Here is a 16,480-nt window from a genome sequence, read left to right as displayed (position 1 = left end):
TAGAGCAACTTTTACTGGTATGATCATAATTTTTCATCAGTGTATGTAAGGTTGATGTTGAATTTCTCTGACAATAACAAGCAAACTTGTAAGTCTGCAGAATTTGGAGTCAGACTTTTCCAACTAAACAAAAAGTATAGTTACTCATCTCTTATCAGTAGAATCTGAATGAAGGACCCTCCCTCCCTCCCAACTTCCACTCACTCACTCCAACCCCCCCCCCCCACCCCCAACCCCCCCAATCCCTTAGGAAGTGAGATTAAATCCACAAGACAATATAAGTAAGCAAAGAAGAGGTTTATTTACAAAAAAAACCCTGCTTTGACATGGTTACGTTTATCTTCAAAATAAAGTGGCTCTATCAAAGACCACAAAGCACTGGCACAAAGCTTCAAATATAATATCACTACTTTTAAATATAATTTTTTTTTATCTCTATTATTGTCTCTGTCTGGATCACTCCATTTTTAATTCAAACGTTTCATAAACGAGCCAGAAAGCCAGACAAAGGATCTTTGAAGAAAGCAATGTGGTTTTTCTATACTACAAAGAATTTGCACAAAAGAATATGATTGATTTGAAGTTACCCATGGATATTCTTCCTGCTATCCTCACAAGGAAATACAACAATGGAAGTTTAAACCAGTGTCCGATCCACTGTTTGCTTGTGCGTGAATTCTCTGTCTTGTAAATCTTGTCTGCCATATTCAAGACACAGAGTTCAGAATTATCACCTTAACCAATCAAATGCTGGCTAGGGTTGAAATAAGAATAGTAGTGTCATCGCATTTTACCTTTTATTTTCAAATTAAAGAAATCAAATTAATGTGGTTCTGTTCTAGTCTTTAAGGCAGATTGAAACACTCATGCTTCTCATTACAGCCTACACCTGATGTAGTAGGCAAGTGAATTAAATCAGGCTAGATTTTTGATGACGCTGAAAGACCTTGTGCACTCACAAAGTGCAAGGTCTATCAAAGTAAGATTTAGAAGGACACTTGGCACCAAAAGAAAATAAATAAGAAACATTTTATGAAGGAAAACAATAACAAAATAATATTGGTGTCTATATATATTTGTGTATGCTATACACTTAAGTTTCTTACCATGCTTAAAATGTTTGAGGTAAACACAGGTCATTCATAAATGTTGTATTGTTCAAATTCAGATTATTCAATGTTGATATTTTGTCTTTATACATTTTTTGTATAGTGAGTTACTTATTAATAAGCAATAAAGCACACCCAGCGATGGTATACCACAAGATTTTGACCAGTTCACGACATATATGCACGAGTGATAGCGAGTGCATACATGAAGTGAACTGGTCAAAATCGAGTGGTATACTGTCGCTGGGTGTGATTTATTGCTATTATATCATAACAGAATATTGAAATCCAGGCTTGGAAAGTAAAACAAGGATTTTTGCTCAAGCTGAGAGCTCACGCATGTGTCAACTGTGGTATATATATTGCGAATATACCAAGGTTCTTTTTGCATATCAACCAATCAGATCGCTGTATTTACACCATCAATATACTGGTATGATATAATTATATCATGAAAGTATATAGCAAATACAACTATTATTCGTGGAGATGTGAAAATAACCATGCTATATTCGCAATATACTGGTAGCACGGTTGGCATATGAGTCAACTCTCAGCACGAGCAAAAATCCTTTTTTGGCGTTCCATGCCAGAATTTCAATATACTCTATGATATTTATAGTAATAACACCCAGCGATGGTATACATTTGCTTTTGACCAGTTCATATAATGCATGAGCTATCACTCTTGCATATACATGTATGTCATGAAGTGGTCGAAATCTTGTGGTGTACCCGTTGCTGGGTGTGCTTTATTGCTTAAACATGCAAATGATACATCACACTCATCAAACTTTCAGTCTTAATAAATCTAAATATAACCAATGTACCTCAGGAGTTCAATCTAATGTAGTACATTCAGTTTTGATATACGGCCTAATTACAGACTTTTATCAAATACGCAAAGGAGGTATTAAATTAGACTGTCATGCATATAAAACTTAAAAAATCCCGAGACCTAGGTATGATCAATACATAGCAGAAGTTCGGTCAAAATCGATACTAACTCTCAGAATTGATATATTGCATAATTATTGAATTTCATTAAATATGCAAAGGAGCTAAAGCAAAAAAATGAATATTATTGCTCAAATAGTTTTCATAGTTTAATGCTGTCCACCTTGACCAATACTATCACTCAAATATTTAAAAGTCATTGAGGTTGGCCAGATTTCAATCACAGATGTGAGAGACGGAATAAAGTGCTAAACACAAGCTTTTCCATAACCGTGCTGGAAAATCACACGGTCATACATGGAACTTCACACAGTTTCGTGCTGCAAGTTCTCTCTACATTGATGCCAGCGTCTGCCAGTGTGGATACATGGAGAAGGTGCCGGAAATCCACGGATGGTCGGTGAGCCACCACATTCCACTGATGAGGTGGCCATATATCAGTCCCTGATAGGTCACAGAGTGGGTTTCATAGGTCTTCAAAAACTGACAAAAGCATTCATCTGAAGAAAAAAATGAGACGAGTCTGAGAGATTCCATGCAAAGTGCTCTTTGACTTTTTTATGTAAAGCAATGAAGCAATAGACTCATAAAATGCACAATAACTGTAATTTGAAAATATTTTCATCCTTTCATTCTACAAGTCGATTTTTTTTAGTCTTCTCTCTGGAGTATCTCAAAATACAAAGTATTTTGATATGAATTTTGGAGTGGAAAAAGAAATTGCATTTTGCAAACAGAACTAAAATAGTAGAAAGTGCATAAAACATGTTCAATGAATGGCAGATCCACAAATTCTGGTGGTATCCTGTCACAGGACAACCTGATTTGCCCAAACCCTAACTACCATCCGGATCCTCATTGACTGTGATCCAAGGGACCACAATCAGGAAAATTGGTTTTTTTTTCCTACTGAAAAATTTGCTCAACTAGTGTGTATCTCACTTATTGATAAATTTTTATCATGCTACCAAGATTTTCTGACCTGATATTGTGCCATGTGTGAACTTAAACGTTCCAATTTCATCAGTACCGTCTGCTGAGAATTCCCGCCCATTGGGTGAAAATGTGACGTAGACATCAATGGGCCATCTGCTGTTTGCTTCATGGCCGATACCGAAATCTCGATTGTCAACGAAGTAACCAGCCCACCTTCCTACAAGCAAAAAGAATATACATATATTGCAAACACATTCACTGTTGGTTAGGTTCAGCAGGACAAAAGTTACAAGTCTGCAGGATTTTTGGTAATTGAGTATTGTTTGTTAAATCAGTGATTTTGTTTGGCATTTTATCATAGATTTGTCCACTAAACATACCTTCAAGCCAACTCAGAAATAGATGACATACAAAAAAATAAGCTCTTTTTGGTATTTATGTATAAAACCAAATTTGACCTAAAATGATACTTTTATTTTCGGGAACCAACCTGAAAAGATATGCGAATAAGCCAAAAGCTGCCTTAAAAACTGTCAATCTGTAAAAGGCAGCCAACTGATGCTAGCAAGGTTTCATATAGCACTCACAATGCAGGTTTACCCTTAATCCACTATGGTTTGTCCCAAACCCTCTGTTTTTTTACCTGAGAGTGGACTTGTTCACATACTTTGAGAAAGATTGCAAGCAAACTACTAAATTAACAGAAAAAAAAATTCAAAATAAATTGAGCAGCATCAATATATATTCATTTGGGATAAAAGATATCACATTGCTCAATACACTCAGCCGTGCACACAATGTACTGTGACGCTCATTTGCAAGCTCAGGCTGGTAGCGGTCTTGTATCATTATCACCACCACCATGGCACAAAGTAGCTTGCAACACACTGAGTAGTCTGTCTCAGTGAGCTGCCACACACATAGCCAGCAAGGCTATCATCATCAGTGATGAAGAGGAATATTTTAAAAATATCTTTATCCAAAACCCATCTACTACATCTGCGAACAGCGCACTATCACTTTCTTGACATTACATAGCTGCACAAGCTTACACGCTCAGCCCTAGTGTGATATTATTTTTGTATGCCTTTTGAAAATGCGTGAATGCATTTATTTTTTTTTCACAGGTCTCCATTCATTACAATTTGGTATCTTGTAAATGATCATATGGGAAGGCTAAAAAGCTTAAAAGGAGGACAGGAAACATAAAAGAAATGGAACTTTTTCCTCATTTGCCATATTTGGACAGATGAGTAGTGCAGTCAAAGGTCACAGGGTCAAATAATTTACCATGGTAACAGCCTATGTAAATGGCAAGTATTATTTGGTAGTAAAATGATGGACAATGTGTATCTTTTTACAACAATGTATAGATTTTACAGTGAGCAGGCTGTGAGAAAGGTAGTGATAAAAATTTTTAAACTCCTGCGAGAGTTTTTAGTCAGCAGAAGGTCAAGGACTGTTTCTTGATGGCATGTTGCCAACCAGATGAACAATGGAATTTTCTCACTTCATTCAGCCAGTCCATTGTATTGCATGGGGAATACAAAATACCATAAACAGGAGAAGGCAACGCCATAAAAATCTTATTAGCTGTTTGCTTGACAGTGACATGCTGTCAATCCCTGAATTTGGAATGGAATGGACCTGCCCCAATGGATGGGTTGAGTCCACTGCACTGTGTGGGGAAGACATATCAGGTTCAAAAGGTGACATTACTTGTACACTGCGGAATGAGTTTGCACGGATACGCTTTGGTTGCGCTATATGAGGGCAAGGATGATTAACTCTTCATTATATTGGTGCAATGCTTTTTGTATTGGTTTCAATGAGTCTACCCTGATGCATTCACCCCATCACCCAGTAAACAGGTAAAACTACCAAACTGAAAAACAACACGGTTGAACCACTGATAAACCGGAGCCAATGCTGTGTGCTCGGCAGAAGGTGAAAGTATTGTACATTCTAGGGATGGTAGATTTGAGTTACTGACATCAAAATCAATGGTGAAATATTGAGGTCACTGGCACGTCCAGGAAGTACACATGATGAATTCTGTTGAGAATAAAAAACTGCTGAGTCAGCATTTGCATGGACAACAGATGGAAATATTTCATGAAGATTATCTCAAAATTAGGAAAGGCAATTATGATAATTTTTGGGCAAATATTTTCAAAATTTAAGCTGCATGTATTAGCAATAATAAAAATATGACAAATTCTAGAAATTTTTTGAATATATATGGGAATAGAAAAATTTTATTTTGATATTTTTTAAGTATAGACTAAGTGTGTTAAGATAGAGATTACTATAGACTAGTGGTCTAAATTTGTTGACTTTCAACGCTGGACAAACTGTGTATACAGACATTAACATTTTTCAAATAAACTTAGTGAATGTCAATACCCAACTTGTCAAGTGTAAAAAGTACAGATGTATTCCACAGAGCCTGATGTATTTATGCCTATTCCGTATACTTTAAGCAATAACATTTTGTTATATGCCTAAAGATGGCCAGCACAGTTCGATATTAAGAGAGAAACTATATACACAAGAATCTACAAAGAAAACTTTTTTAACTCCACGGTTGAAACGACACCATTCAAACAAGTTTATGGAGGTTTAATGTACAGTGTGTGTACATGAAAATCAGAAATTGTAGCTATTAGGAACACATAGCAAGGAATGGATTTGTTCCCATGACACATTTCACTTGTCTGATATCACGTTGTACCACATACATGAAATTTTTTGTACACGTGACGTTTGAATTCAAACGATTTTTGGAAACATTTTATCGCCACTGCATGATTTCAGTTAGTGAAATTCCATTGTTTTGGAAGCTAGCCTGGTTCTTGTTTTTTAGAAAAAAAATGACGGGCAAATTTTTTCCAATGCTGTATGTGCAGTGACCTGTAAAGTGTGATCAGTTTCTTACAGAGAGTGTGTGTGACCTGCTGAGATGTAATGACCTCTGTGTGACCTCCACGGCAATGCACCAAGTTGTGAAGAAACTTGATGAAACTGGAATATCACGTACCCAAACCAATGCCAGAAACATCCTGAATGTACATGTAGATTTACTAATGAGTGAGAACGTGATTAATTTGAATTGAATCAAATTTAATTAATCCTTGTACAACACATTAATAATGGAGTGCTAGACTTTCAAGTTCATACATTTGTCCTTGATATGATAACCTAATTTGGCTTGAAAGTCATAGCCTAGAATCCTATTACGTCCGCTTGCCTCCGTACCTCTGACCCACTCGGGAGTGGGTCAGAGGTACGGAGGCAAGCGGACGTAATAGGATTCTAGGCTAGAAAGTCATGGTTGTTGCCAAAGCTTGAGCCTGGGGCTTCACGGGTCAAAGGTCAGATGAATTATGTAATTTTCTGCATAATTTCTCAACTGGCAAATAGACTGCATTGCTTCATTGCACTCGGCTGAACAGACTTTAGATTAATTGTTGGTAAAAGTATCATGTGACTAGTTACAGAGTTAAGATGAATTAACCTGGCCTAAATACATGTAACGCTGCGCCTTTGCTCTCAGTACAGGTCTATGTTCAGGGCAGAGCACTGCCTGTGTGGTGGGAAAATGTGTAGCCTAATACATACAAACCTTCCAAAAGAATTCACAGGGCCTCTGTTCATGAGCAGGGAATTACATTCATTTCCTACAAAGGAGAAGGTATTATCTTATGGAACTGGTAACTCAGCGAAAGAAGAGGGTGGGGTTTTATTTCTTTTTCATGTACCCTGGTCAAGCAACTATAGTAAAAATTATAAGAGGGTTTGGCCTTTCAGAAACTTTGTCACTGCTTTCAAGATACACAACAAGCTATATACATGCTGTCTCATATGCTACCATTTCTCATTCCACGGCACGAGAAACAAACCCTGGCATGCCTGGGTTTATGGTTACAGAAAAAATAAGTAAACTTGTCTGTGACATTTGACAAGTATCTGCCCCATCTAGCATTGGAAAAACAGTTGAAACTGTTTGCTGCATATTTCCAAAGTACTTTTCTATAGGAATTAAATATAGCTGTAACTGACCAAGGCTTGTGATTATCTTGACTAGTTCATATATGGGACAAAACCATGTGATATCTATAACTAAGCCGCGTACAGTTGACTAAAATTTCTACAGGGCCATTTCCTCTCCGCATACAAGAAGACACTCTTTTTCGCATCAGTGTGCGTGTCAAATTTTTATATTACCCGACTTGTTGTACACAAAGATACACTTAATTTCTTTAAATTTCTTTAATTTCTTTCATTTAATTTCATTTTATTGTCCGGCCATGATAAATGCAGATTCTGATATTTTGTTCAACATGAATGAAATAACTCAACATCCACCTATAGCTCTATGTCAATAACAGGCAATTTGAGTATAACTGATATATTATGTATTTTATGCTGAAATACAAATTTATATCCCAAGACAATGAAACTCCAACACAACTTGAAAATAGATACATAAATTTCCCAGACAGAAGCACAAAATCAAATACAACGAACAGATTTCTGGTGCTCAAGAATTGTTTTGAAAATGCCTGGTTAAATTTTGAAACTACTTTGGCATTCAAGTGCTGTTTCTTATTTTAAATGCACTGCGTCTTGCAGCAGACTGAATTATTATCAGGGGAACCATAAAAAGACGTTGATTATACTAATGTATTCACACTGGCAAAACACACCGATATGTTTCATAAAATTCAAAAATAAAGAATGAAACTCATAGTATTGATAGTGCAGAATCTGTGAACATGAAGTCTACGATCTCCGCAATATAGCTATGACCTTAAATGACCTTGTCGAAGCTGGGTTCTTCTTATGTCATCGCAGACGATAATTTGCATATGACCTTGTCAACTTTTCACTTTTGTGGATGTTCAATATACGAGCTCGGCAGACATCTTTGCACGTTCGCCAACCATTGGACCGGCATCTGTACACAGGGATATTTTAAGGTGAGATAGTTTTCATCACATTTTGCTGTTTTTTTGGTTCTCTAAAAGACACTGCAGCATTCGTCGGCATTTTCTTACGTGCCGACCCCCGATCCAGGGCACTAAAAGAAATAATTTGTGGAAAAAAATCTCGAATGAACGGAAACTGGCTTCAAAAGAAAGCTACAGTCGGCGCATTCTGAATCTCAGCGTGACATTTTTTAGGATGTAACATGGTTTGCACCGTTCCAACAGAAGGCAAACATAAAATGATAGGTGACATGTTTTCTTATCGGCCAACACGATCTTCTGTAGCTGCTCAATACCTTTTTAAATTTTTTATTTGTCAGTTTACATGAGTGAACGCGCTTTGTACGTTGTCTAGCCTCTAAAACAAGATTCCACGATTATTATCTGATTATGAGAAAATGAAAACCCTGGGAAGCGATTCGAGACTAAATTACGCGCTACCAAGACAAATGAGTAGAGGACGCGAATACGTCGAAACGTCATGTACCTACTTGGTAGATAAGATAACGTGGGTTATTCACATCGTCGCAAACGACGCGCCTCTTTACGGAAACAGCTTGGCGCTACCCGTTAATTTTTGCGTGGGTCAGCGGAGAGGAAATTATGCTCTGGCTCGCGAGAATGGTAATTCTGTTCCAAAGTCAAATATGATTGCAAAGTCAAAGCTATTCACAGCGTCGGGGAAACTGCCGGTGCAGTGCAGCGGTGTATCATGCTGTGTCGCGTCGCGTCGCGTCGCTCTTTCAATCAATTCCAGTCTGATGACGGCTTCGATGACGTAACTCCGCGATAACTCGGGAAATAACATAACATGCATGGCGACCATACACGACAGCGATTGAATTCGGTTTTCTGGAAAGACCTACAACACAAATAAACACCTGCGTCCCTTCAATTTCAAGTAATCTGACAACGCTATTATATACGGGAGTCAAAAAGCCATACCTGAAGGCAGCCGCGTTGCTCTAGAACCAGTCATTGTCGGGACCTTTGGCTACGCACTACTAGGTCAGTTCAGTGTACATTTCTCGCAGTCAATGCATACAGGTTTAAGTTCCTCGCTTGATTCAACATGACAGTAGTGCTAAGCCCACGATACTCTAGACTTTAAAACATCCATACATTCGCTTGTGAACATAAAAAAAATCGAAAGGTTGCTAAATAGTGCGCGAAATCTCTTTAGCGTTCCGTAGATACACTGGTGAGTGCTGATGTCTGTTTCCTGGTAGAAAGTGGCGCCCTCAGCTGGCCGGCTGAGACTGTGACCTTACAGTGACCTTTCGAAATTGATCATGGCATTGGTTTGGACATAAATAGTACTATCTATGGCTCGGAGGTCAGAATTATTTCATCTTTGTTAAATTGCTTTACCAGAACTATAATTTACAGCGCTGTAACACTAATAAACTATGTTGTTAATGATTAATTTAGCATGATAAGTGTTTTATCTTTTGATTATAAATAGCCAGAGCGTGACCTTACTGTGACCTGACTACATCATTTGTTATGTAATATTTATGACATTGTATAGTGATGGCGCTGCCTTGGACTGCACGGGGTGTGCTTGTTATCGCCGGTGGCATTCTGGTTCATCTTTCTTTGGGGACACACTACACCTTTGGTAAGTTGTTACTGTAATTTTGTCGAATGAAATTAAATTACTTTTCTTAGGATAACAGTGTTAGGCGGCATTTCATGTGTGAACTTCAAGTGTATGCCCCGGCCAGTACTTGCTTTCTTCAAATGTCATACAAATATGAACTTGAACTACAGCGGACGATAATCGCAAGATTAGCAGCTGTTGTTTTCGGGGTGTACACAGACTGTGGATTAACAGAAATTATCTTGATATTAAAAAAAAAAAAACATTTTCAGAAGCCGCCAGCTTATCGATAGAAATCGTGTGTGGCAGATACTTGAAAAAGGCAACGATCCCACCTCAAGTGTTTAATTTTTGGGTTGCTAAGAGAAGTCAGAGTACGTGTGGTTGGACTGTGCTCAGAGGATGGAAGTTTTAAGTTTGCTGTCACCAAAAGTACAACGTATTCTTGATCGAGTGTTTTTTCTGACTACGTTTGGCGTAAATTGACATAAGACTGATAAATTATAACCTTTGTCACACCACTGATTGTGTGTATTAAACGTATTATATACATGCTGTATAACTTTTTTTACTTAAACAAGGTCCCATCTTGTGATAGAAAAACAATGGTATACAAAGATCAGTAGAATCACTATCAATAAAAACTATTGCTGTTTCCTGTTTTTTTTTGGTTATAATAACAATTTTAATCTTACCAGTTTTCTTTCCTTCTAATTTTCCATCAGGTAATATATCTCCATACATAGTGTCCTATATCAGGGAAAGAAGTAAACCTTCAGACCTGAACTATGAGGTTGGTTGCATTCATGTTAAGACAGTGTCATCTTCAAGTGTCTAAGTCCAGTTTCTGAGATAGGACTCTGGCAAAAAGCAAGCTAGGTGTAATCAAGATGGTAGCCAGGGGAACTTTCAAAACACAACTACTCATTGGTGATTATATTCTACTATTAAGGTAGTATGTGCCTCGACATTGAAAGAATAGTTTTTCTCACACTTTCTCAAGGAAAACTTCATCCTTTGTATTTTAAAATCAAGAATAAAAATTGGGGGTTACAATGCAAATTTTGGTACTAGAGAAATAAATTACCTAGATTTACCAATATTAGAAATTCAAAATGGCCGCCATCCCTGTGTTAACTCTATGAGGAAAAGTATAATTTTTTGAAAAACTCAGACAGTGAAAAGTTTTCTTGCACCAAGAGCTTTAAAATGAACCTCCCAGAAAAGAATTATAAATTTGAGAGTCTGAATATCTGTCCCTTAAGTGCATTCTACCTCAAGCCGTAGACCTTGAAAAAAAGAATCCTACAGAGACATTGAGTTTGAAATACGTGTTTGTCAATTCACGAAAAGTGAATTAGAATGTTTAGCAAGGTATTTGCATAGGCACTGTAGTGCTTTCATCCATTGAAACATCAGTATGCACATAAAATACCTACAGTTTTAAAGTTTTGCTTTATATTTGCAGCTTCAGAAAACTTTAAACTTTTATTAAAGCCCCATTAGCAGCATCTTTTTGCATTTTCTGAAAAATACCATCCAATCTCTGGAGAGATGTTTGAGTAAGTCATGTTGTCTCAGAGTGTCACTATTTCAATTCTTAGTGACATATTTGTTCAATTAAAATCAGGCACTAATACACATACATTTGCAGTGGCCATATTTAAGTTGCAACTCTTCATTATTTAGTTCTTAAAATCTAAGTTGTGCATTCGTTGCCAATATTTGAAAAAGCGCAATCTGTGGTTATATTTCAGCAAGCATATTTACATAAGCTGCATTTGATTTCAAAGTATCTTCTTGAAAAAATATGTCAGTGTGCAAAAAGGTACAATGAGGCTTTGAGAATGAAAAAGAAGAGTTACTGTTTGCTAAATCATAGCGATATATGAGAATATCTGTCGTAAACTACCTTTTACGCTCACAGAATTCTGTTTTAAAACGAAAATTTTGGAAATATCCGCAATACTACTGTATAGTATTTCCCTTGTTGTTTTTTTTCAGCAAGCAATGTGGATCTATGCCCTGGCGCAGTCCTTCCATGGCATTGCAATGTATGTCGGTGGATTCATTGATCGTAAGATTGGACCCTCATGGACGACGCTTCTTGGTGGAGCCCTGGTCAGGTAGTGTACCATTAAAAACTTAACGATTGATGGGCATCAATGTAAAGGAATACATAATTACTCTTTGTTCAGAGTTTGATAGTTTATTTCCTACAGTGCATCTGCTGTGAGTTTGTGATTTAATTGTGAGCTCCAATGATAAGAAAAAAGACAGGTGATTCCAACAATACCAGTCTTTGTAAAGTTGCTTATACTTATAGTTCTCCCTCTATGGTTTCTAGAGAGTGAGCACGTTTACATTCAGTGTCCCTTGTGAGGGGGATGTAAACCTGAAACTGTTATCCCATTCCAGCTGTTAGGCAAGAAACGAAAGGAAAACACCATTTTTGTCACTTTTGGACAGGAAATGAGGAAAAGAGACAGGGACATAATGATTATTATCACTTCAGCATAATGCTATTTTTATGTTGTCTGGAAGGCAGTGTTGTCCCTGGATCTTTGATCAGGCTTCCCTGCACTGAGCCAGCGTGAATCATTCTCCGTACGTTTTGTTGTCTCTCATAATTACCTGTTTATTATTGTGTTGACTTTTCCACCTATCGTCTTTTCTTTAGGTCTGACCAAAATTCAATTTACCTCTTTTCATAAACACTTGATAATTTTGCTATATTAACAGTTTTGGTGTAGGGCTGACGTACTTCACCATCATGCAGTCCTTCTATGCTGTGTTGATCACCTATGGTTTGATGTTTGGTATTGGTGTAGGTGTGGCATATGCCCCTCCATTGGCTGCTGCAATGAGAGTAAGTGTACACTTCTTTCACCTTTTGCACTGATTTTATCTTGTATTAAGGCGGAATGTGCCTCGGGGACAGATGGTCTGATTCTCAAATTTCAACATTCTTTTCTGATCTACCACTTGTAGGGACTCATTTTAAAGATCTTGGAGAAAGAAAATTTTTTATCGGTTTAATTTTTGAAAATCCAAAATTTAATTTTTCCCTCATAGAGTTAACACAGGAATGGCGGCCATTTTGAAGTTTAAATATTGCAAAATGTTGGGTAATTTGTTTTGCTAGTTTCAAACCCCGATTTTTTTATTGTTCATTTGGTAAGAGAATGGTTGAAAGTTTCTTGAAGGAAAGTCTTTTACTTTCGAGGCGCATACTACCATAAGGATTAACTTTCCCCATTGGCCACTGCAATGACAGTTGCTGCATACCCATTGTTCCAATTTTTCCATCCATCTGCCAGGGCTTACTCTCTCCATTAAAAAGCTTACATGTTTTCTTTTTATTTTATAAAATCATGTTCAACATTAAAAAAAAAATCTAAGGCATTGATTCTTGAGACCTAAACAAATCGTTTTGACAATTTTGACAATTGACAATCTTTGGTTTTTTCATTTGAAAATGCCAGTAACCAAAATAATATCAAAGCAGGATGATTTGATTCAAAATGTGAGGATTGCCATGTTTCAACGTCCGCATCTTCCATGTTGCTATTGTCGGCGTGTCATTTCTAGAAAGGAATGACCAAAAGTAGATAAGATTTGAGCTGACTTTTTAATTAGAATGTAAATCAAATCTTATGAGTATAAGTCTCAGGGCCCTTAAGCATTTTCAGGATGTTCTGTCTAAAAAAAATGAACATATAGTAAAACCTGTATAAACAGAACTGTTTAGGGACTAAGAAAATTGTTCAGTTGGGACAGGTGTCTGGTTTATAGAGGTCCTTTTAACATAGAGTTCTATTAGAATGGGACTGGGGAAAGGGTTCAGTTTAGACAGGTTTCCAGTTTAGACAGGGTTCAGTTTAGACGGGTTTCACTGTATTTTGAACATGTCCGTACTGCTTGTTCTACCGACATGCGGTTGAAGCGGTTCTCAGGTACACATTGTGAAGTCTAAAGGACTCTCAACTACCATGTAAGACTCAAAGAATGTTTACCGTAAAAAATGTTGAGTTAACAAAAGTATTTTTTTTTCACATCAATGATTTATTTGCAGTGGTTTCCCAACAGAAAGGGGTTGGTGAGTGGTTGCATCGTGGGTGGCTTTGGCTTTGGCGCCTTCGTCTTCAATCCCATTCAGACGGCATTTGTAAATCCTGATAATTTGTCGCCCAACACCACAGACCCAGATGATCCTGGTAACCTGTGAGTGCCATACTATTGTATCAAAGAATATCTGTATCATTTCCTATTCTCTCAATATGCAATTCATACTAGCATGTAAATCTTATGATAATGATTGTGAGATCATCCCATCGGATTCTGAGTAATCACTATCATCTACAGATTGCTACGTGGATAATTTAATCTATTTCTCATGTGCCCTGATAGGAAAAATCCATAAATGAATTTCCATACAATATCAGTTTTTAATCATGCATTGATTGTTTTCAGCATATTTTGGTGTTATAAATATCTTTCATTCCTTTTTTGCTGTACATTTTCTCGAGGAAGTATATTCATCTTAACAGGTGCAATTCTTGAATTTTATATGTAAACCAGGTATTTTGACCAGAAAAGTGTTCTAGACAGGACGCCGTATTGCTTCATTATGCTGGGTGTTGTTTATTTCTCCATGCAAATTATTGGTTCCTGCATGGTGAGAAATCCACCTGTAGAATCGGTGAGTAGAGCGCCCTCATAGTTGCAACTGTCTGGTTTAGAATCCTTCTTCTTTCTTTAGGCTTGTTTTCCCTAGCGCTGTAGCAGAGCCTCAGGTGATGTTGTTACTAAACAGTTTCTAATGCCGGTCGAAAAGGCCAAGAACATAGAGTACTGTGAGATTTATTTGCCCCAATGTCAAGTTCTTTCTCACTAGTGGTAATTAATTTGTCAAACGGAGTAAAAGGTAGCTTTCTACAGAGTTAAAAAGTCATATATATGACTGATCTTCCTCTGTACAACAGTAATATTTGACATTTAGCATTTTAACCCTTTCACCCCCAGTTCCCTGTATACAGGTCCAACTTTACCATAGAAAAACAATGGATTTGGGACAAACCATGGTGGTGAAAGGGTTAAGAGGCAAGCATTGATAAAATGAATACGTGAAGGGGTACATTGGATAATAGCTTTCATAGCTGATTGCTATCATCTTTGATACTAAATACAGCAATGTGCACGCAACTTTTGCTGCTTGTGACAGAAATTCAGACCAAGTCCTTTTAAAGTGCAGTGCCCTCATTACTGCTGAATGTGGTTGTATCATTCAGCATATGTTTTGTAATTCTATTGAGAAAATCAGTGGTACCAAAGTACCATTTTCATAATTCCAGTAAGAATAATTTCCGAAAGTCATGTCAAAATTCTGACGAACATTTATTTTTGCATCTGACTTATCATCTAGAATCAGTTCTTTGACTTTGTGACTCAGTTCTTGCCATGATATTTGCATCAAAAAGTAAATTTGTCACCTTTCAAGGAGGATGAATCTGGAGAGAGGGAGAAATTGATTGTCAAGGAAGGAGAAGAAGAAACTAAGAAACCGGTAGATGAGAGATCAGCTGGCGTTACCATGGGACCTGGAAAAATGATCCGAACAAGGGCGTTTTGGACTTTGTGGTGTACATACCTGTTCAACACACAGACTCAAGTTTTGATTTCCACACTTTATAAGGTGAGAGTTCTCGACACCATAAAGATCAATCAGTTGTAGCCTTAGGTTCCAGATATACGTTTTGTCAATAACGTAGGCTCTTGTTCTACTCCAAAAAATCATGTTGAAATGTGTAGTGTTCAGATTTTTAACGTAGCTATTATTTTGTGTAATGTGCTATTTTATTATTAACAGATATTTGTATTTGGACTCTCAAATTTTTATAATTCTCATCTAATCTACCATTTGTTGGGGCTTATTTTTAAACTCTCGGAGTAAAAAACATTTTCACCGTCTTAGTTTTTTGAAAAATTAAAATTTTATTTTCCCCTAAAGAGTTAACAAAGGGATGGCGGCCATTTTGAATTTCAAAATATCGGTAAATGTTAGGTAATTCGCTTCTCTAAATTTTGCACTTAATGAAACTTTTAACCATATTTTACCAAATCAAGAATATAAATCTTGTTGAAAGTTTCATTAAGGAGGGTAAGTGCAAAATTTAGTGTTTCACTTTTGAGGCTGCACTACCTTAATATGCCGTGGTATTATTTTATCATCAGAACAGTATAACTTGTTATAACACGCCACATGCTCATTCCGTGTCGCGATTCGCTAGAATACATCACGTGACGAGAAAATAGATACGTCTAGTCCCCATCAGATCGACAAAAGTGACGTCAGAGGGTATTTTTTGAAAAGCTATTTCCCTAGGGAAATAGGCCTGACCAAATTGGAAAAATATCTGGTCACGTGACCGTAGTGTCGTCTGCAGCTTTGCAACAATGGCGGGTGACTGGAACGTGATGTGCGTCCGGGATACGTGACGACACATTCTCTAAAACAGATTTTCCAACATTTTCCAACATTCCAACAGCGTAGGAACTTGAACAGCTCATCGACGGAAAAGATTAAAGTGCAACTAAGGATGTCGCTAGGTATGCTTAGAATATTTTTTGAAAGAAAGTGGTACTACCACGTACAACTGAAACCGCTGTGGAAACATCGCCCAGTAAACTTGTCACAATGGATTGTTGCGGTGCAAAATATCAAAACACATCAAAAACTATATAACAATACAACATGAGCATGTGGTGTGTTATAAAACACCTATAGCCTGGTCTTTATTCGGGCTATAGCGCTCGTCTATAACCCCTCGTGGCCGTGTGTTACCAGAAACACATCGCTATACCCCTCGGCCTACGGCCTCGGG

The 16,480-nt window shown here is 37.2% G+C and overlaps 2 protein-coding genes across 4 annotated transcripts in view; one reads left to right on the top strand and one right to left on the bottom strand.

Moving 5' to 3' along the window:
• Positions 1–278: 278 nt before the first annotated feature.
• Positions 279–9,244, bottom strand: LOC139118563 (uncharacterized). 3 transcript variants are annotated; one of them, XR_011548760.1, is made up of 4 exons: positions 8,939–9,244; positions 3,049–3,219; positions 1,555–2,566; positions 279–1,206 (listed from the first exon to the last, which is right to left on the bottom strand). XR_011548760.1 is itself a non-coding variant. In XM_070681919.1 (3 exons), exons 1-3 carry the CDS (start codon positions 8,970–8,972, stop codon positions 2,400–2,402), a joined length of 372 nt encoding a protein of 123 aa, XP_070538020.1. In that variant the 5' UTR covers positions 8,973–9,244; the 3' UTR covers positions 279–2,399. The 3 variants fall into 3 exon arrangements, 2 of the variants coding, with proteins under 2 accessions (XP_070538020.1, XP_070538019.1); XM_070681919.1 differs by having other exon boundaries at positions 279–2,566; XM_070681918.1 differs by lacking the exon at positions 8,939–9,244 and adding an exon at positions 7,825–7,946 and having other exon boundaries at positions 279–2,566.
• The window catches only part of LOC139118562 (apicoplast pyruvate carrier 1-like), a 20,980-nt gene continuing 12,392 nt past the window's right edge, over positions 7,893–16,480 (top strand). Inside the window, exons 1-8 of the mRNA XM_070681917.1 lie at positions 7,893–7,984; positions 9,525–9,614; positions 10,322–10,389; positions 11,601–11,722; positions 12,339–12,465; positions 13,672–13,820; positions 14,178–14,298; positions 15,097–15,291. Of these exons, the coding sequence (XP_070538018.1) occupies positions 9,527–9,614; positions 10,322–10,389; positions 11,601–11,722; positions 12,339–12,465; positions 13,672–13,820; positions 14,178–14,298; positions 15,097–15,291 (870 nt within the window). The 5' untranslated portion in view covers positions 7,893–7,984; positions 9,525–9,526. The remainder of the gene's footprint in view (positions 7,985–9,524; positions 9,615–10,321; positions 10,390–11,600; positions 11,723–12,338; positions 12,466–13,671; positions 13,821–14,177; positions 14,299–15,096; positions 15,292–16,480) is intronic.

Source organism: Ptychodera flava, chromosome 19 (genome assembly GCF_041260155.1).
Source record: "Ptychodera flava strain L36383 chromosome 19, AS_Pfla_20210202, whole genome shotgun sequence".
Lineage (NCBI taxonomy): Eukaryota > Metazoa > Hemichordata > Enteropneusta > Ptychoderidae > Ptychodera > Ptychodera flava.
Note: the sequence above shows the minus strand (reverse complement) of the source record. Positions and strands in the feature narration are given on the sequence as shown.